General features: G+C 38.2%; 1 protein-coding gene across 4 annotated transcripts in view; it reads left to right on the forward strand.

Annotated features, from left to right (window-relative positions):
- Positions 1 to 720: 720 nt before the first annotated feature.
- Positions 721 to 22,702, forward strand: part of Il20ra (interleukin 20 receptor subunit alpha) — a 38,002-nt gene continuing 16,020 nt past the window's right edge. For 3 of the 4 annotated variants that reach the window (XM_078019056.1, XM_078019057.1, XM_040283383.2), the window contains exon 1: positions 721 to 1,189. In XM_078019056.1, the coding sequence (XP_077875182.1) occupies positions 1,102 to 1,189 (88 nt within the window). In that variant the 5' untranslated portion in view covers positions 721 to 1,101. The remainder of the gene's footprint in view (positions 1,190 to 22,702) is intronic. The other variant, XM_005329802.4, reaches the window with a different exon arrangement.

Raw genomic sequence — 22,702 nt, forward strand, 5'->3', positions numbered from 1 at the left:
CAAATATTAGGGAATTCTGGCTAGGGGTGTAGCTCAGTGGAAGAGCACTGCCTAGTATGTGTGAGACCCTGGGTTCCATCTCCAGTATGGTTTTTTTTTTTAAATTTTTTAACTAAATATTTTTTTTTATTGGTTGTTCAAAACCTTACAAAGCTCTTGACATATTTTTTTTTCCTAGGGAATTCTGGAAATTGCCCCATCCTTTCACTCCCTTCCCAATGAAATGATTTGTTTTCTCAGTTACTGAAGACCTTCTTTATTCCCCTAAAATAAGGGTAATTGATTCAATTTTAATGTCGTTTTTCTTTATTTGTGCATTTGAAAACAGACATCTATGGGAGGGAAGAGTCAGAAAGCATATCAGAGAGGTAAATCATTTACTTCTCTACTTCCAGGCTGTGCCCAACCTTTAGAACTACCTAGAAAGGATCAGCAGTGAGAGCAACTCTCAGATTTTTCTATTCCAATAAATCTCCCTTAAATTCCCTCTTCTTCTCCCCGACTAATTGGAGAATTGGACCTCAAATCAGACCTGTGGTGAACTTCGAGCTACTGTTTACAGGCCTGGGAAACTTAATTCAGACTGATTGCTGGAGGTGAAGTGTTCCTGTCCTCGCCTGTAACACAGAAGGATATCTAACTTGTAGGTAGTGAAGGTTGAACAAAATCCAACAGATATGGCAGGGTGCCTAACAGTACGTTGGGAAATAACTATCCATTTCATTCTCCCAGAACCTTCTTCCGGTGTTAAATCTGACATTTTAAGTGACCGGCAGATAAACCTGAATACTAGACTCGCTTTGCAATGTACTCGCCTCCCTCTCTGGAGTGGAGTGAGCTGTCACCTGCATAGTGACCCCGGTTGGCCAGAGCGGTGAAACCCAGGAGGTGGAAAGGCCGACACTCTCACTACTGAAACCTGGAGCGCCTGGGAACCACAAAGCGACGGGAAGGTGCCCTCCCGCTGGCATCCACCTGGGGAGCCCTGGGGAGCAGCGCGCAGAGCCCGGGCGCGTCGCGGAGGACGCACTGCCTCCCGCGGTCCAAGGGGACATAGGAGTTAATCAGCTGCTGCGGAGATGTGACCCAGCCCCGCCGCCCATGCGCGCACCCGGGACCCCTGCCCCCGGTGCCCCGGGCCTGCCTTTGCTGCTGGTGCTGCTTTGGGCGGCACAGTCCGGATGTGCAGGTAGGTGGCTGCGCCGCCTGGTGCGGGTGGCGGACCTGGTGGAGCCGAGTTTCGCTTTCGGTAAGCTGGCGCCCGGCGTCCTGCCCACTCTGCACACAGAGCCCTGGAGAGATACTCGCCGCCACCGGGGCGTCCGGGTTCAGGGTCAGGTTTGCGCGACTCCGGGTTAGCGCCTGCCTTTGCGAAGGTTGGCGGCGGTCGCTCCGAGTGGTACCCACAGCCTGCTCCTTGCAGCTACCGTGCGGGACGCCCTTGCCCGCACGTCTCAAGCTCCCGCCACCACCGCTGTGGCGGTGCAGAGGTCCCTTTTGGATTCTGAGACTCCGGATCAGAATTCTGCGACAAGAATAAGAAGATTGCGTTTTTAAAAACCAAACTTCTGGAAAAAGTGACAGGATCTAGAAGGAGCAGCGCTTCAGAGCAGCATCCCCCTCTCCTGGGCACATTTTTCCCTATGCAGTTGTGACCATGTACAGATACGTGAACTTTGATTTTCAGAAATAACAAAACTTTTCAGATTTATGACATCAGGTATTGGAGGGTTTTTTCTTTTGCTATTTTGAAGCTTAAGCTCTTTACAAATTGGAATCCAGTAAACCAGAATAATTTGTAAAGTATGACTTTTTTTTTTCCTTCTGTATTTCTGTCTTATGGGGAAAAAGCAAGATACCTGGGGTTTTTTTTATCTTTAGTTAAAGACAACAATCACAAAGCTTCTGGGAAGACTGTACTTTATGTAGACTAGGTTCAGGCTTCTGTGACTTTTATCCCAGACCTGAGGAGCAACAGCGAATGTAGGGGCGAAAGAGTTGTCTGAGAAGCTGTCCTGCCCTTAATAGCCAAAGGGGATGGGGCGATTTGTGTAAGTTGAAAAGAAAAGTGTGTATACAGGTCTTGGAAGGATCTTTGTGTTTGTTTGTTTTGAAAACAAAGTTTAATTTTAAACAAGCTAATTTGAACAAAAAAAAAACATTATTTTTCTAGCTTTCTTTTTTCAGTTTTGGTAAGAGAAATATACTGAGTCCAGATTTAGATTATAACTGAGATTAGTTTTTAACTTAGAACAACCTTTTATTATATGGAAACTTTTTCTTTTAATTTCAAGGGAACAACAGAACTATAAGCATTCTCAAAGAGTAAATTATCTTTGAAGTTTCATGTTTGAAGAAACATAATTATGGTCCCTAACAATAGTTTAGGTGATAAACTTGTTCTTTTTGCACGATCTTCAACCTGAAATTACTAATTACTGTGAAGAATCAGAATAATGTATTGAATTATTTTTATAATACTATAGCAAGGTGAATGTTTGTGGAATATGTGGAATGTCACTGTATACCATGTAATAAATGAACATTCAGAAACAGATTCAACACAGACTCATTTAAAGCAAATTTCAGGGAGTATCTGCAAATATGTATAAGAAAGAACTGGCCAGGTTTATTTTAAATAGTCCTACATAATTCCAAATATTTATTAAAACATGTCAATTCAATAGAAAATATGGAACTGTGCTAATGTTTCCAATTCATTTTTATTGCCCTGGATATCACTCCCTTCTTCCCTCTTGTAAGGATTTTTGAAAACAGATATTGTACACAAAATAGTTTCTCCTCTAAATCCTAAATTTATCAGAAGGTTTAGTGGTCCTTTAATAATCCCAGATAGGCTGAATAGAAAGAGAATACTGTTGACTTTGGCAACACTGAGCCTTCAACTAACATAATATTTTGCTTGTTTTTCTTTAAAATCAAAGACATTTAATTACAGTGGACTGGCATTAGAAGGTAGTCATATTGTTAACTTCAAAGCAAAATTTGCAAGAAACACAAAAACTCTTTTCTGACCCATGAGATCTTAGCATCCTCCTGTCCTCTGGGGACTGCTGAGAAAACCAGGCTAGAAGGTAGTTGCCTGGACACCATACCTGCAGGTATGATAAAGAGCTGTGGCCAGCATTATATAAACAGATATTCAAAGCCAATAACAGCATTATATAAACAGATATTCAAAGCCAATGAGACTTCCCAGATCATGCGTCTATGCTCAAAACCCCTCAAAGGCCTCCATTTGATTCTAAATTCTCCTGTAAGGTCCTATGTGGCCTACTCATACCTGTCTCTCCAATCTTACTTAAATTCCTGCTATTCTAGCCCTTTTCTAGTTCCTAGATGAGAAACCGTCAAACTGCCTCTAGAATGTTCCTACTCTTGACTGTCCTGTCTAACACCTGCTCAGACTTTTCATCTCAGCCCCAATGTGTTCCCCTCAAGGAGATCTGCATCCCCAGAGGAGAAAAATTCCAAGTTAACTATGTCCATGAAACAATGAACCTAACTTTAGTTTTAGAGATTTAGAATGCAATTTAAATATTACTGTCACAATTATGCTTATTGGAACTAATACACTATAATTAACACAGTGAGGGTATTTGTTGAAATGTCTCATTTGATATAAACAGAGGCTTAGGGTATTTTGTTTCATTGAGGAATTCCATGGCATACTTCACATGCAACTGCACACATACATAAATGATTCCAGTGAACTAATTAAAACTTTCAATTTTTTTCTTTTTATTTTGAACTACTTTGAGACATAAAAGTCGCAGATATAGTACAATGTTCCCATATATCCCTCACCTAGCTTCCTCCAAATTTTGACATATTACATAATCATTGTACAATATGTAGAACACTGGTATAATTCTATTCACTAAACTAAAGACCTTGCTTGAATATTCCCCATTTTTCCACAAATGCTCCTTTCCTATTCCAACATCTAATCCAGGATCTCACATTAAATCTAGTTATCATTTCCCCTTAATTTCCAGTAACAGTTCCTTGGCCTTTCTTGGCTTCCATGACCTCATACTCATTATCTACAATACATTGACTTATTTGTTCAATTCTACGTAGTCTCAGAATTGCCAACTTGTGCTCCCATGAGAAACACATCTACTATCTAGGTTACAGCATATATATAAATATATATATATATATATATATATATATATATATATATATATATTTCTTTAGTCTTGAGATTTATATTATCAATCAAGATACTGTTAATAAAAGACCTAAGTTAGTTTTTTATTCCTTCACCCCTTTTAGGTACCATGATGCCTACATGGTACTCCTTTCTGGTTTTTGTTATCTTTAATGACATATGCACTCTGACACCTCATTCAGACTCAGAATTTTATATTAATACAGTTTCACTTAGTAGAAGTGATTTTCTATTTGCATCTCAGAGTATTAAAAAAAGAAAGCATGACTTAATGATTTATCTAGGACTTGCCTGTAATGGTGATCTTTAATGCTACTAAAGCTTCTCTTTTCTGGAAAGAAAATTTTTCAATGATTTCAAATATTATCTCTACAAAATCAGTTCTGATTTTGAGGGTGAGCCATTGCACATTGAGCCACCCAAATGTCTACTTTGCTCACTGTATCCACCACATGATCAATTACCTGGGACACAAGATGGGTGTTGTTTATCCTAAAGACAAGTCACTACGTTTTCCTTATACCACCTGGTTTCAACATGTGTTCTTTGCATCCAGCTTCCTCTCAGATAAATTACAATCTAAAATCTCATTTCCTGCAGCTACATTTGTGTTCTGGCAATGTGGAATATTGTAACATTTGTTTATACCACTTCTCCCATTTAAATTTTTCCCTCCCAATGTTTGTAGGTATTTTCCCCCTTGACATAAATCCCCTCATCTCTACCTTCAGGTGATTCAGTAACCCTTAGAACATTTGTTTTTCTCTTCAATTGACTTGTGTTCATTTTTGAGGAAAGACATAGGCAAGCAACAGATGACCACTACAGTACAGTCTCTTAAGGCTGCCAAAACAAAGGACCACAGTTGAGCAGCTGAAAAGAACATAACATGATTCAGGAAACCAGAAGTTCAGCCTCTAGGTGTCAGCAGGACTGAGTCTTTCTGAGAGCTTCGAGGAAAAATCTGATCCATGCCTCTCTCCTCGCTTCTGGTAACTGGAAATTTGGGGTATTCCTAATCTTACAGACACATCACTTGACCTCAGCCTTCATCTTCATATGGAATTCTCCCTGTATCTCTTTATGCAGTCTCTAAGAAGTCTGCATCCAAATTTCCATTTTTTATACAGACACCAGTCAGTCATACTGGACTTAGATTCATATTGACCTCATTTTAACTTGATCAGCTCTGTATAAACACTATTTTCAACCAAGGGCACATTTCAAGGTACTAGGGTTTAAGATTTCTACCTAACAATTTCTCTTGAGCAATACTATTCAGTTTATCTCATTTGCCCTCAAAGACCTGTAGGGAAGTGAGCAGGATGCATGGGCTGGGCTTCTAGAGTGGGAAATAAACTGTCTTTCCAGCCCCTCTTGAACGTGGCTAGTAGTCTGTGTCTATGGCTGAAGGGAAACTTGCAGAAGTGTCAGACCTGAAAGGCCCCACTTAGAATATTGAAGGCAGAAATGAGGCTTCTTGAATATTTTCCAAAACACAAATGTAAGGGAGAGCCACCAACGGGTGCATAATAGAGACATGATGGTCAAACATCTTTAGCAGTGGGATTGAGTCTCCCCAGACTTCTGCCTCCTATCTTTATTCCATGAAGCACTTTTGCTGCAAACTCTGGCCCTTACTCCAAGCAGAACCATTTCCATACGTGAAGCATAACTATCTGTATTATTTGTCTCAACACCCCATCTGTTTCAGATTTAAATATATATGTTGCAAAAAGTCTACTTACAATTACCTACTAAATTCTCACATGTAACTTTTAAGGTTAGTGCATAGATTTTTTTTTCAGGGGTGGCCACTGGGGATTGAGCTTAGGGGCTCTCAACCACTGAGCCATATCCCCAGCCCTATTTCATTTAGAGACAGGATCTCACTGAGTTGCTTAGTGCCTCACAGTTGCTGAGGCTGGCTTTGAACTCTCAATCCTCCTGCCTCAGCCTCCCAAGCCTCTAGGATTACAAGTGTGTGCCACCACACCCAGATGTTCTAGGTTTTTAAATGCAAAATAGAATTTCAAATGCAGGGGAATGAGGTACTTAAAGTGATCAAATTTAACAAAATAGGATTTCCTTAATATCTATCTCAAAATGCATCTATTTTCAGTTTTCAAAAAGTTTAAATATATCCTGACTCAATATGATTTTTATATAACCTTCCTTGGAATGCTATTCATTCATTCAGTGTCATTCATATTAAGAACTGTTCTAGGTTTCTGGGTGAACAAGAAAGCAGAGCCCTTTTGTACTTGAGTCTCCAGAGACAATCAAGTGATTGTATTAGGATATAAATACCAGAATTAAAGAAAACAAGTTTCCTTAGATTCACAGAACAAGGCACCTGATCTAGTCAGGGTATCAGGCAGTGCTTCCTATAGGACACATTCTTTAAACTGAGATTTTAGGGGTTAATGTGTATGTGTGTATATGTATACATTATATCATATTCTCCTTACTTGAGGAGAATAGATGAATCAGAAAAGAAGCTTGATATCCAAATAAATCTTATTGCAAATAAATACTTTGAATACTTTTCGGAAAAAACAAATAAATTCAACATAGTCATAGGCAGTGTGCCATCCCTATTATGTGAAATATTTATAATTTATTGTAAATGGCTGGTCTTTTAATTTAAATATTAACAAGATAATAAAGCTAAAACCAGCTCTAGACAAAATACTATCTGTAAACTACCAGGTAATAGTATTCCTTTACACATACTTTCTTTTTTTATATAAAGCTAAAAATGAACAAATCAAAAATCAACAACAGCAAAATCCCATGGAAAAAAATGATCCTTCCGAGAGAAGTGCTTATCCAGTGAGGAGGAGTCAGGAACTCTGTGGCTATAGACTGACCTCAAGGTCATTGGCAGCCTTGTGGTCTGTGGCTCCTTGCAATACTGAATCAACCAAAGTAATGAAAAGGCACACAGCTGTGGTTTCTAATTTAAGTACTATTTCCCACTTCCTGAGTCTACACAGTTCTTTACAAGTCCTGTTATCTTTAATGGACAAGAGCAAAGGGAATGACTGGATCAATCCAGTCTCCATGTTGTTTCTGGAGAAGTTCCAATGATATCAATGCAAGTATAGATTGAATAGTGTCTCCAACAAAGTCATGTCCACCCACAACCTCAGACTGTGACTTTATTTGGAAATAAGGTCTTTGCATATGTAACTAGTTAAGGATCTCATGATGAAATCATCCTTGAATTAGAGTGGACTATTATAGGAGAAGCAGACTCAGAAAGGCCATATGAAGACAAGGGCAGGCAGACATTGAAGTTATGCACTGCCGCAGTCTGGCTGGGCACAAAATCACGAGCCACTCACACCTTGTAGATTCAAACAGCAACTCTTTATTCTCGAACTGTCACCGGCACTCTACACACACATTCTGGAGAAATCCACTCTCTCCACTGGGCTCTGAATCCAAAAATACTCTCTGAATCCTGCAAGAACTCAGTGGGAACTCAGGGCGTGCCTGAGGCATCAGGATCACCCTATTCCCAGCAGGGTACACCTTAAACCTGGAACCTCCCTAAATCCAAGGAGCGAGATACTCTCTATTCCCAGCAGGATACACCCTAAACCTGGATCTGCCTGGGTCCTTGAGCAAGGTCACCTTTCATGCAAAGTCACTGCAAATGACCTGGGTCCACAGTGGAGAGTCCTTCCTCTAAGCAACATGGGGTAGGCTGAGAAAGAAATTGCCATGCGTCATTCCTACTTGGCTATGGCTCTCAGCAATGCACCACAAGCTAAGGGGAACACCAGGGCCTCAGAAGCTGGAAGAAGCAAGGAGAGAATTCTCTAAGGGATCATATCTCTAAAGACACTTTGATTTTAGACTTCTAGCCTCCAGAATGCTGAGAGAATACATGTCCATTATTCTAAGCCACCTAGTTTGTGGTTTGTTGTTATGGCAACCCTACAAAACTGACATAAGTGCCTTTGACCCTTCTTTATGGGTCCTGTCTTCATTGTTGCTCTGCATTTATCCTGACCACTCACTTTGTTATATCTTGCAAAATACTGTAGATACTGAATGAACCAGTCCTCTAAAAGATCTATGTAGAACGTGGACCCCTGTTTATTTTATTGCATTTTGTAACAGCTTTATTGAGGCATAGTTCAACCCTGAAGAGGTCTGATCTTCATTCTGGTGACCCTCAAAATACCAGAATACCTGCTTGTCACTATAGAGAAGAGTTAGCCTACAGAAAGACAGTTCACCTTTTGACAGTGTGTGCTGTGCCTTACTCCATGTTTTCATTGTGTTCCATGGAAAGTCTGAGATCATGCTGTTAGCCTCATTTGCCTCAAAATCCCAACCAGCACTGAACAGAAGTAGATTCTGTTGATTATTTTCCTGAGAATTAAAGGAAAATGCTACATTGACTTACTTCTCAAAAATGCTTCTGCTGAAATAGAAAGTTCTTTCAACCAGGAGTCCAGGGCAGAAGGGGAAATATGGTGGCCAGGAAGTCAAAAGATAGAAGTTCCAGCCACTCTTCTTCCACTCCCTCTTTATGGGCAAGTCTCTTACCTTGGATGGGCGGTAAATTCTTCACACATGGACTGCGCCATGAAGGAGCAGGTCTCAATGATTTCTGGGGTCCAGAGATGGTCATCATACAATTGTGGACAGATTTGTACCTAGACTCACCCCTGCTAGTAGGCTACTCCCTGGCACCAGGCCAGCACTCCACCTGACCCTGCTCCCTTCAACTGCCAGAGAAAACCTGCTCCTGTCACTCCTTGTCCTCAGGATGGCCAGCCCCACAGACCTTTGCTTCCTCCACAGGTTTCCATTCACTCTCTCTTGCACTAACACCAGCCCCAGCACAAAGTTCCACAGAGCAGCCTCATTACATCTCCCCCACTGGACTCCCCATGATACCACTTTAGTAACAATTCAGCAATTTATTTTCTCTCCACAGACTCATTCTAACTCACACCAGTGGGTGGATTTCAAGACATTCTTTTCCATTTCCCTGATCACTACCTGAAGCAGGATTATGTCCAGGATATGCTCTTCTTATACATTTCTGCTGTTTGCTCCAGCGGCTTAAGTTACCCTTCAGCTAGCAGTACACCAACACCCAATTGCACCCAGTTGCATACGAGAGCTATTATGAGCTAAAAGGTAACTTGTGAAGGAAGATTGACCAACAGAGGCTAATGAATTGCATGTGACTGGAGGAAATAGTTTGTGTCTTGAGCCATTTTCTATCCACCACCATCCTCCTTCGATTTGCCTATCTCTTTTTCACAGATAAAAAGAGTTTATTGTAGTGTTTGTTACTGATAGTAGTGCTAGTTTTTTTTTAGAAAAATTGTTATTTCAAATTGTCATGAATAGTAAATATTTGCATGGGTGTAAGGAAGGCAATAAGTATAGGAGGCAAGAATTAGCAGATCCATGGATGGAGTGATAATGGTAATACTGAAAACGTGCTCAAGCCATGTCAGTAAGAGCTAAGGGGCATTTGAATCATCCCTGCATTCTGATCCCATGAGCAAAGTGAAAAGTTACTACTTTTGAGTGTGGGAAAACTATTTTTCTTCATTTTTCCTTTCAAAGAAGAAATATAACCATACCTTAGGGCTAATCAATAACTAACAATTAGCTGTGCTGACTTTCTCAAATGATTTGTCAAAATTAAATTTTGTTCTGTTGTTTCTTTTCCTTTTTCTTTGCTTCTTTCTATTCTTTATAAGGAAAATAATTTCTCATGTAAAGTGTAAATTAAATAGATAAATATAAAAATTGAGGAAAGTTGGTCTTAAGAGACGTGTTCCTTATGAATGAGACACCATAGAAGCGTCATGAGGGAAAAGAGCTACCCTGTTTTTTCTTTCCATAAATCCTATTTATTCTTTGCTAATTAGTTTTGCTGATGCTTCTCAACTTACAGGTTGAGTGGCCCTTATCTGAAATGCTTTGGGCAGTAGGGTTTCAGATTTTGAAGTTTATCAGATTTTGCAACAAATCTCTTAGTGATGAGACCCAAGTCTAAACACTAAATTCATTTATATTTCACATCCACCTTATACACATAGCCTACAAGGTAATTTTATGCAATATTCTTAGTGAGCTCTCATTTTGACTATAAGTGTCACATGGGACTGGGTAGGGACCACCTATAACATCATATGCACATTCAATAGTTTCAGATTTGATAGCAGCTCAGATTTTAGATGCTCAGCCTGTATGTGCATTAAAAAGTCACAAACTGCTGACATTCTTTACTACAATTCTTTAATAATTTTTTTTTAAAAAAACTAGTCTCCATTTTCCTCCCTCTCTCACTCTATGGTCCTTTTGTTAATCATTTACCATTTTATCTTTTCTGCCTGATGTTTTGCTTCCAAGTCTCCAAAGAGTAATTGCTTTCAAGACTCTCTTACTTTTTCTATTTATTTTTTTTCACCTTTGTATCTTGCTGACTTTCTGAAATTTTCAAGCAATGGCGATATTAATGAAAGAATTACATTGCCTCTGGGAGGATAAAAAGAAGCAGAAAATTATTTGAAAAGTAAGTGGAACATGTATGTTGATATTTAATAAATATCCATTGATTGAACTTGGAGTTTCCAATTGCAATTCTTTTCAGTACCTCAGGAGTCCCCAGTTATTTGTCTTTGAATCTGCTCTTTCTTTTATATTTTTCTTTCTGTGGCATAGAATCAAGTAGAGATACCAACCCACATCTACTTTTCCACTGGTACTATGAAAATCATAATAATTTTGGAGATCATGAAATGTGGAGAAAAGGAGGTTCTTGCTTTTAAAAGGCTTATTTTCTAAAAAGGAAAAGAAAGGAAACCAGTCATTCCAAGATGACATAATTTAGCAGAGCTGGTTCCCTAACAAACAATGAAGCTGGCATATGCAAATGAAGAGTGGCATCCGCCAAAGAGGCATGTTGGGAGGCTATTCACACAGTATCCCCCACCAATGAATTTCTTAAACTCCTCTTTTCAGAGCTGCAGGTAGAGCCTGGCTCTCTTGAATCTGAATAGCCTGTTCAGTGGCAAAGATTCATCTTTACAGTGAATTGCATTTTCAAAAGCTTTCAAAACCACTTTCAACAACTTTTGAGAACCAAGCTTGGAAATGCTAGGCTGAGAAAAAAAATACAGCCATTAGAAAAAATGATATTGAATTTTTTACATGCCTATAAACTACTTCTGCAGACAATTTTATCCAAAAGGAAGCATCTCTCAAATGCCATGAGCTGAGTGGTACCATGGAAAATAAACTACTTTGAAGATGCATACTCTCTTTAATGGATAAACTCCAATATATTTATCTTTAAAATTAGTTTGTATTTTGAAGTCTTGCTTACTGTCAAGCACCAAAAGCAAAATATTCACAAACATGTTTAAGCACATAGATTTATATATTGAGATGTGACTATAAAGAAATAATATTGACTTTTCTGCATGACTTAAACATCGCTCATCCATATAAGTGCGCACATACTTGGCAGGAAAATTGTATATTAATGAGTTGTGTCCCAGCCTCATGAGAGTCTGGTCATTTCTACTCCCTGCTGTACTCCAGTGACTACCACAGTTTCTATATCTAGCTCATCACAGGTGCTCAGTAACTCTTCATTGAATGAATTATATCACTATGGATAGTTCCATCAGGAAAAGAATCAAGAAAAATAGTTTGCCTCATTGGATTTCTTCCCTCTCTTCTTAGAAGCTACTGCCTGTAACATGCAAAAGAATTTTATTTAATCACCCCCAACAAGCCTAAGAGACAGGTCTGTTCCATTTATCAAAATGTGCAAATTCTACAGAAGTTCAGTAACTTACTTAAGGGCACACAGCTAGTAAGTTTTGTAATAAGGGTAATTTAATTTCCCATGTGTCTAGAAACAAAACTAAAACAAGCATTCTAGAATCTCTCTGACCTGCTCATGTAAACAGTTACTGGAAGGCAGCAGGATAGGGTAGACAGCAGTACCCTGTGTAATGAACAGTACAGACAAACCACGGTAAAACCCAAGTACAGCTGTGAGGAATGACAGTAGGGATGGTGGCTCAGGAAGGAAATTTAAGTTCAAAGTAACTAATATGAGAACCAAACCATGCCCTCTCCTTTACACAACACAGTGTTTTATTTCTTCTCAGGGAAGTTACTACCTGAATCATATTTTAAGTGCCATTCAGAAGACTTACTTGTCAAGGGCACATGATATATAATTAAGAGGGAGAGGAAGAGAGAAAAGTTAATATTTTTTCAAGAGAATTGGTTTACAGAAGAAAACATGTCTTTCAACATGACAAAGTTAGACTAATACTTAAGATAATCTATTAGAAGGCAGTCATACCTGTTTTGCTCTTCTTTGGTAAATAGGATACTATTATTTACAAATTTTACTTCCTGAAATTGGCTAATCACCCTCTAGTGTTTTTCATACTTGAGATCTTTTTAACCTCTCACTCAAGGGTGGGATTTTTTTTTCTTAAAAGTCTATTAAGGTGTTTTCCTATTGAGAAATATACTTGCTGCACGTAGCAACCACTTGCCAAGGGTTTCTATGTCTTCATTAAAAAGCAACTCTGAATTGGACACAGTGGTGCACACCCATAATGCCACAACTCTTGGGAGGCTAAGGCAGGAGAATCACATGTTTGAGGCCAGCCTCAGCAGCTTAGTGAGACCCTGTCTCAAAATAAAAAAAAATAAAAAAGACTGGGGGTGTGTTTCAGTGGTAAAGTGCACCTAGGTTCAATCACCAAACAAACGAACAAAGCTTCTCTCAGAATGTGCCAACCATACTGCTCCCTCTGTGTAATGGAAGCCTACCCAGGTGATTTCAAGCTGTAAACATTTAGTGGCTCAAGCTATTCCACTCCAATTGAGATGATCATGTATATCTGAGTCCAGGCCCATCGCCATGATTTCCAGCAGCTCCACAAGTTGCTGATCAGTTTCATCCAAAAGCATTTATTTGCCAGGCTCTGTGGATACAAAGACCTTACAAGACACATTGACCCAATGTCTAATAATTCAGAGCCTCACAGTTCCTTCACTGTGAGTTTAGAAGGATAGAATGGGCTGGGGCATCTGGGTTCTTTCTCTGGGCAAGACTGAGCAGGACATCCCCAAGGCTAAACGTTCCCCTAGTTATCAGACTGAGTAAATCGAATGATCCCAAAGAAGTGCCACATTTGGCTCTTCAGTCTCACAGTCTGGTTATTTTCTGCACTGGTTGATGATCATACACTGTCCTTCATGGAAAGTCAGAACGGAATGCCTCAGCCTCTAAAGAGTGGTAACCACAGAGGCTGGCTACCCCTGCTCTTTGTGAGTTCACCACTTTTTACTAGTGTTCATCAGGCACTAATCTTTGCACAGGTTTTCCTGCAGAATAACAAAACAGAAATAGCTTTTGCTTTTAGGCGTAAAATTAAAACTGTAGCATACTTAGATGATGACCTGTGATATTAGCTTTGAATCCATTAAGAGAGTGTCATATACCCTTTTGCTGAACCTAGAGATCTGTATTCAAGGTACCATTTAGAAAAAAAAAATGTACTGGTCACATTTTATAAAACTCCATTATTATGAGATTGTCCTAGACTCACTCATTAACTCATTCTCTGCCTTGGAAAAGACCTAGGAGCAGACACAGCACCTCCTCTCTTTGCTGCTGTAACATAGGGGAAGCTGGGCTAGAAGATGCCCCCAAGGCCCAGTGGCATAGTCATTCAAGCTGCTATAACAGTGCCATAGGATGGGTGGTTTATGAAAAACAGAAATTAATTTCTCACAGTCCTGGAAACTGGAAAGTCCAAGAGCAAGGTGACAATAGAATTGACATCTGGGGAAGGTTCTTTCCTGGTTCATAGACAGCCATCTTCTCACTGTGTCATGGTGAAAGGGAGGAGGAATTTGTCTGGGTTCTTTTTTATAAGAGCAGTAATTCCACTCAAGACTTAAGACCTACTGACCTCCCAAGGACTCACCTCCAAATGGTATTATACTGGACATTAGGCTTTAACCTATGAATTGGTTTATAGCATTAAGATAAAACAAAAGGAAATTAAGCACTGAGAGGGGGTGCTAATATAAATGATAGGACACACAAGATACATATAACCAGTCATTATTTGAAGTTCATCAAATGGATATGTCCTTGCCAACCCCTCACAACTTTGTTGAAGCAGAGGCCATTTTTAATCCCTACAACTTAAGGGAACCTAGTTCAGAGCTTAGGAAAGTTCAAAGGGCCCCCAGAACTCTTGCCCTTTTCCTCCACCTTCCGAGATCCATTTTCTCTTAAAAGTCCAGGGTCCTAAACAGAAGGCACACTCACTTGAGTGGAGGCCATGAATACCTTACACAACATAACATCATAATCATGTTGCTAAAAATAGCCCAGGCCAATATTCATTGAATGATGCACACACAGAGGAACAGAGATCTTTTAGTTCCAAAAGGTACTACAGGCAGAGGGGAACAAAATGGTAAGGGTATAAAATAGCAGATTAAGTTCTAGTGTTTGAGGTAATTATGTGTGGCTGCTGATAATAGTACATTTCACAGAACTGCAAGAGAAGAGGCCAGACATGATCATGAAGAGCCCAGGTGCCAAACCAAAGTTGTGTTGTTCCAACACTCTCCAGATATACAACTGTGTGCACCATTTAAATTGCTTTTTAATGTGGGATGTGAAATCTGTGGACTATCAGAGAATCAGAACTGTGCTTCCTGGCCATAAATCTATGGGTATAAAAATACTTTTCTTACCCATAAATTGGCACATGACTCAATAATGATATGGGTATGACTTGTTTTCACTTAGGTATTGATCAGATAATCTTATCAGTGCTAGAAGTTTAGAAAAATGACTTAGCTCAATTGGAATGTTTATTCCTGAGTTCTTTATATTTTCCAAACTTGATACAGTGCCCCCAATTTTTGAAAATATTTTTTTAAAACCACAAGAGAATACTAGTTATCAGTTTGGTTTTCTTTTTAAAGTATGTTATTTCTGTCTTCCTTTTAAAAAAAGAAGTGCTAATTCTTACCTCTTCTTTTCATCAACAAAAATAGATAAAAGGGCAAGGATTCCTTGACATGTCCTCATTTGTAATCCTGTTTTTTTGTTTTTTGGGTTTTTTTGTCTTGTTTGTTTGTTTTTTACTATTTAATAGTGTCTTTCCACAGACCTAGAAGATCTATATGAGGAAAGGAACACATTATTCACCATTAGATATTTAGGTGGGCACCAGAATTCATTTCCTAGGGCTTCTGAAACCAAGTGCCACAAAGTGGGTGGCTTAAAAGAACAGAACTAAGTTTTTCACAGTTCTGGAAGCTAAAAGTTAAACTCAAGGCATTGGCAATGCCACACCCCCTCTGAAGTCTCCAGAGGAGGCTCCTTCCTTGTTTCTTCCAGCTTCTGGTCGTCCCAGGAAGTCCTTGATTTATAGATGCATCACTTTAGTCTTGGCTGCCATCTTTATATAGTGTTCTCCCTGGGTCCCTGTGTCTTCACATGGCCATCTTCTTTTAAGGACATTCATTACATCAGACAAGGAGTCCACTCTACCCGACTATGACCTTGTCATATGCCACAACCCTATCTCCAGATAAATTCACATTCCAAAGTACAGGGGGTTAGAGTGTATTTTGGGGGAGGTACAACTCACCCCATAACAATACCCATAAGTATTAGTTAAATGAACAAGGAAGATGATTCTGGAACCGATATTTCTCATCATTCACATGGGATTGACTGTAATATGTTCTATATGTGAGAAAAAGAGCTACGGCCCAAGGCCAAGATGAAATATATCTATCTACACATGAGTTTTGTTAGCATTTCAGATTGATATAGGTCCTATACTCAGAAACTTAAAAGAAATCAGAACAAACTCAAACACCAATATTCTCTTTTTTTTTTTTTTTTTAGATTTTTTTTGGGGGGGGGGTTATCCTGAAAAACTCACACATGCATGAAATTTGATTTCAGTTCTTGTTCTCCCCCATTTTCCCTCCTCCTTTTCCCCTATCCTCCCTCCCATCTCCCATTTTCCCTCCTCTGTTAGACTTACTTTCACTCAATTATTTATTTATATTAGATTGGTTCTTTCTACCTATGCATAAAGTTGAAGCTCCCTGTGGTATATTATCTAAAGCAGATAACATGACTTTTTAAGACCTCCATTTGCATTACCTCCCCTTACCCATCCCTCCACTCTGCCTCTCCATCCCCTTCTTCTCCATTACTGATATTCCCTATATTTAGGGGTTATCCTATTCATCATTCTCCCTTTTCTTTATTTTACTCTAGCTTCCACAGAGAGAAAACATTCAACCTTTGAATTTCTGATTTTGACTATTTTACTTAGCATGATATTCTCCGCATTCTAAGAATGCTTAACTTTGTCATCAACTCATGGTCTGAGGAATGTGTCAAAGGAGGAATAAAGTTCCTACTTGTATTCTTTAGGATCAGATGCAGAAGGAAATATTCTGGCAAGAAAAGGAAAAGGACCTCTTACTATAAGGTGTGGTACAATTTTTTTTTAAATTACTGACCAGATCAATATCAAGTATTTTAATACTTCAATCATTTTATATATTAACATCTTAGAACAGTACAAATTTTTCCATTGGCCTTGCCTTGTCATTGTTTAGATTATAATTAGTTTGCAAGGGTGTCAAGAGGTTAAGTGCTCTGAAGTTAGCTTCTCCACTTATTAGCTGCATAAACTTGTGCCATTTAACTTCTCTGGGCCTCAGTTTCCTCATCTGCATCATGGAGATGAGAGCAATACTTCACCATGCCTACCACAGGGCTGCTGTGAAGATGGATGAGTTGGTTGTGGAAAGCACGTAGAAATATACCAGCTGAATGGTAAGGAGTCAGTAAATGTTAGCAACTATTTTTATTAAATACTAGCCAGTTTGCCTCAAGTCAACCAAATACTATAACTTATAAAGGTCTTCACAATATGTATTATATTTTCTAAGCCTGTACAAACTGAATTTTATGTAGATACTATAGCCACTATTAAAACAGAGCCTCTTCATCACAATACCAGAACTTAATTTATACTACAGAGCTATAGTAACAAAACAGCATTGTATTGGCACCAAAACAAACATATAGACCAATGATACAGAATAGAAGACACAGAGACAAATCCATATAACTCCGGTTATCTCATCCTAGACAAAGGCACCACAAACATACATTGGAGAAAAGATAACCTCTTCAACAAGTGGTACTTGGAAAACTGGAAATCCATATGAAGCAAAATGAAATTAAATCCCTATCTCTCACCCTGCACAAAACTCAATTAAAAGTGTATCAAGGACATAGGTATTAGACCAGAGCCCCTGCCCCTACTAGAAGGAAAAGTAGGCCCAAATCTCCATCATGTCCGCTTAGGAACCATCTTCCTCAACAAGAATCCTAAAATCCTAAAACACAAAGAAGTAAAAATCAAGAATCAATAAATGGGATGGTTTCAAACTCAAAAGCTTCTTCACAGCAAAGGAAACCATCAAGAGTGTAAAGAGAGAGCCTAGAAAATGGGAGAAAATCTTTTCTACCTGCACCTCAGATGGAGCATTCATCTCCAGAGTATATAAAGAACTCAAGAAACTTAACACCAAAAAACAACCCAATCAATAAATGGGCAAAGGTACTGAACAGACACTTCACAGAAGAAGAAACACAAATGGTCAACAAAATATGAAAAAATGTTCAACATCTCTAGCAATTAGAGGAATGCAAATTAAAACTACATTAGGATTCCACCTCACCACAGTCAGAACTGCAATTATCAGGAATTTAAGTAACAATAAATGTTGGTGAGGATATGGGGGGGAAATACCCTCATACATTGCTTGTGGGACAGCAAATTGGTGCAACCATTCTGGAAAGCATATGGAGATTCCTCAGAAAATTTGGAATGGAACCACCATTTGACCCAGTTATCCCATTCCTCAGCATGTACCCAAAGGATCAGCACACTATAGTGACACAGCCACATCAATGTTCCTAGCAGTTCAATTCACAATACTAAGCTAAGAACCAATGTAGGAACCCTTTAACATATGAACAGATAAAGAAACTGTGGTATATATACACAAAGGAATGTTACTCAACCATAAAGAAGAATGATATTATGGCAGTTGTCAGTAAATGGATGGAATTGGAGGATATCATGCTAATTGGAATAAAAGTTCAAAGGCCAAATATTCTCTCTGATATGTGGATGCTGATTCAGAGTGTGTGCATGTTGGTGTGGAGAATATAAGTTCATTGGATTAAACAAAGGAGAATGAAGGGAAGGGAGGGAGAATGGGAATAGGAAAGACAGTAGAACAAACTGGCACAGAACTTTCCCATGTTAATATATGATTACATGACAAGTCAAACTCTACATCATGTATAATTAGAATGTTATACTCCATGTGTGTATAATATATGTAAAAATATACTCTCCTGTCATGTATAACTAAAAAGAGCAAATTTTTTAAATATGGGAAAAAATAGAGCCTCTTAGTCTGTTGTTTTTAATTGTACCTAAAAACCTCTTGTGTTCTTCTGAAAAGAGAGCTAGTGAAGGGAGCAAGCCATCCATGTAACGATCCTTGCAACTCTTCCTTGCAGGAAGGTCAAACTACACTGTAATAAGAACCATATATTTCCACTGATCAGAGACCAATTATTAAAATTTCATAATTAAGAAATTTATGGCCAGGCCTGGTGGGGCACATCTATAATTCCAACAACTCAGGAGGCTGAGGCAAAATGATCACAAGTTCGAGCCCAGCCTCAGCAACTTACTGAGGACCTCAGCAACTTAGCCAGAAGCTGTCTTAAATAAAAAATAAAAGGGGCTTGGGGTGTTGTTCAGTGCCTAACTATCCCTCAGTTCAATTCCTGATTTTTTTTTAAATAGGGTTATAATTAGTCCAGATAGACAATTTTCTACCAACCCACAGCAATTGATCAATATCTGTTTCTGGAAATAAAATTTCTATGAGCAGAGAGGCAAGATGTACTGTGCCTTAATCAAGAAAGATGACTAACATATCTTAATTTGCTCTGATAAAAAAATGGTACAGAAACCAACAGACTATGTCACAACAAGGAATATATTTTGTGTCCTGGGGAGATTTAGAGATAAGATGTGCCCTACTTTGCTCATGATAGGGCTGCTCCTCAATAATACGTTGATTTATTGACAAGGAGATGATATCTTTTTTGCCTATGCAATCAAAAAATAATGTCAATCCAAAAGCAGAATCTGCAGGACTATAAAGGCTACAATATTCTTTCCACAGAAAGAGTGTACAAACCAATAACATCCACTTTAGGATGCATTTCTGTTAAAGGTGTTTGCTACTCTGAAACCTTGTCAGTGTACTCACAATGGCCTTAACTAAGGATTCATCTTTTTTAAAAAAAATCAAAATGTTGTTGCTGTGATCCTCACTTTCTACTAAAAGGATGATGGAAAGTCTCTGCTCTTCTCGCTGGATTTTTATTTTCTTCATAAAGATAAAGTGGAACATTATTTGTTTTTGTCTTTTGGTACTAGGGATTAAACCCCGGGGCACTCCACTACTGAGCCACATCCCCAACCCTTATTTTTATTTTGTATTTGAAGACTGGGTCTTGCTAAGTTGCCAAATCTGGACTCAAACTTTCTGTCCTTCTACTTCAGGCTCCCAAGGCACTGGGATTAGAGGTGTACACTACCACATTCAGCAAATTGAACTATTAAAAAGAATATTTTTCAAAATTATTCAAGCAAGAGTCATTTATAACATTTAATTTGTTTTATTTGTTTTACCAATTGGTCTCCCTTAGTTTCTTTCATTTCTATATTCTTTGTTATATTTGTTCTCTAAAATGCTGTGTAACAGGTTACCTTGAATTCAGTAGCAGAAAACAACACGTTTTACCTCGCAGGGTTTCTGAGGATCAAGAGCCCAGTAACAGCTTAGCCCAGTGATTGTGGCTAAGGGTCTTTACAGTGAAGAAGAAGTCTGGGGCTGCCATGTCTGAAGGCAGGACTAAGACCAGAGGTTCTGCTTCAGTGCTTACTAATATGTTCTTGGCAGGAGGCTTCACCCAGCTCTTCACCAGCTGTCAGAAATTTCAGTTACTCACCACATAGTTCTCCCCATAGAGCTCACTTACAAGGCTAGTAAGCTTTTCCCAGAGCAAATTATATAAGAGAAAACAAGATAAGAGGCCACAGCACCTTTTATAACCTAACCTCAAAACATATTCTATTGGTCGTACAAACCAACCCATGTATGGTGCAGAGGGAACTATACAGGCTGTGAGTGCCAGGAGGAAGGGATTATTGGAGGCCATCTCAGAGGCTGGCTCTGTGATAGATATGATTTACCCATAATGGAGACCTGAGGGGGAGGTATATACGCAGTTTACAAATTTATAATGGAATATATTTCCTTTTAAAAAATATAATGGCAAGATAATAAAATTATTTAATGTTTTAATGTTCTTGTTACATTATTCATTCTCTTTAACCCCATTATTATCAGAGTTTGATAACCTTACCAGAATTTTGATAATTGGCATAGCATTTGTGATAATTGGCATAGAAATTTTGATAACTGGCATAGCATTAATGCTTTTTTTAAACTAAAAAGCATTAATCAAAATGTATATTGAACAACAAACAGTTTAGAAGTGCAAAATTACTTTCTTCCTCATGATATCAATCAAATTAAAATTAAAATAAGATGGGCAATCTATTTCTTTTAATCCAAGTTATTTCTTAAAACTTTTTGCCATATATGAAGGTGCCTAAAGCATCTTTAGAGTCTGTCAATTATTTGCTTATGTTAAAAGACAAGTAGAAACTGGTTTTATAGCAGAGAATATTCATATAGATTAAACATTGAGAAAATATGCGTAGGCATTAATATCTAAGATTACTTGTCATTTATAACTCCAAACTCACGTTACCACAAACCAGAATATTCTGTTTCTTTATCAGTGAGATCAATAAAGCCATGTTTTGACAAAGTCTTCCATCATTGATATTATAATGCACTATTTAAATTTTATTTCTTATAAGATCCTAACCATTCTGTACATGTTGGGGTCATCCAAAAATGTAGAATCACAGCATTTTAGATCTGGAAAGATCTTTAGATCTTTTTTATGTTAAGAGGATTATTCTTTCTTGTAAAGGTTGGGAAATATTATAATAGATGGTGCTGCCTTCTCAGTTCCCTGTTTGTCTTTAAAAATCTAACTATAATTAAGGACCTAGTAATACCACAGAGCAGTAAATCATGGTAATTATTCTCTATATATCATTTCCAGAAAATACCAATATCAGTTGATACACAATGGTTTCAAGTGTTAGAAGAATGGAAATCAAAGACAGATTTGGGGCAGACTGTGTCCTTTTGAGAATCTCCTATCTTTTCCACACAAGTAGACAAACTTGCATTGTATGGAAATGATCAGTTAGTAGTCTTTCTCTGTATTTAACTTTCTTCTTAAAAATAAACCTGGGATATTTTTTAAATGATCAAGGTGGAACATAGCATTCATTACAAATATAGCACATGCAAACACACAAGAACACACCTAAAACCTAGATTAAAGAGTTTATTTTGCTTAGAATCGGGGTCATATTACAACGTTTAATTCTAAAACAAATGATTTTTTTCTTTCTTTTTGTTTGGCTTGTGATAATACAATGTATCACATAGAGCTAATTTTAGCGGAGGATTACCCCAAGCATTAAGCTAATTCCTTTCTCTGACATTAGTCCCAGCTAATTTACACAAGAATTATGGGACTTAGCCAAGAATGAGCCAGCTTTCAGTGACTGAGCTAAATTTTATTTCCTAGGTTTGATTTGCAATATCAAAATTTGATATTTTCCAAGCTCATTGACTGGAATATGCATATTTATGATAGGATAAGTTCTTCAATAAAATCTGATTGGAACTTGGTAATCTTTCCAATATTCTAAATTAATGTTTCGATTCCTTACATGTTACCACTAAACTTTTGAATTTTCTTTAAATCAAGGACTATCTTTGGGCTGGGGTTGTATGGCTCAATGCAAAGCACTTGCCAATTGCCCAGGATGTTTGAGGTCCTAGGTTTGATCCTCAGCACCAATAAAAATAATAAGTTAAAAAAAATATCTTCCACTTTCCTTCTATACTTTTGTGGTAGTTTTTCAATTCTTTATCATTTCTGTCAAAGGATTTCCACAAATTAATGCTCTAAAATAGTTTTCTTAGAGCATAGTTATGTTTTGTTGTTGTTGTTTTTTGGTACTGGCAATCAAACCCAGGAGTGCTTTGCTACTGAGCTACATCTGCAGTCTTTTTATTTTTTATTTTGAGATAGGATCTCCCAAAGTTGCACAGGCTGGCCTTGAACTTGAGATCCTCCTGCCATAGCCTCCTGAATCCCTGGGATTACAGCAC

The sequence above is a fragment of the Ictidomys tridecemlineatus genome, chromosome 8, assembly GCF_052094955.1.
Source record: "Ictidomys tridecemlineatus isolate mIctTri1 chromosome 8, mIctTri1.hap1, whole genome shotgun sequence".
In the NCBI taxonomy this organism is placed as follows: domain Eukaryota; kingdom Metazoa; phylum Chordata; class Mammalia; order Rodentia; family Sciuridae; genus Ictidomys; species Ictidomys tridecemlineatus.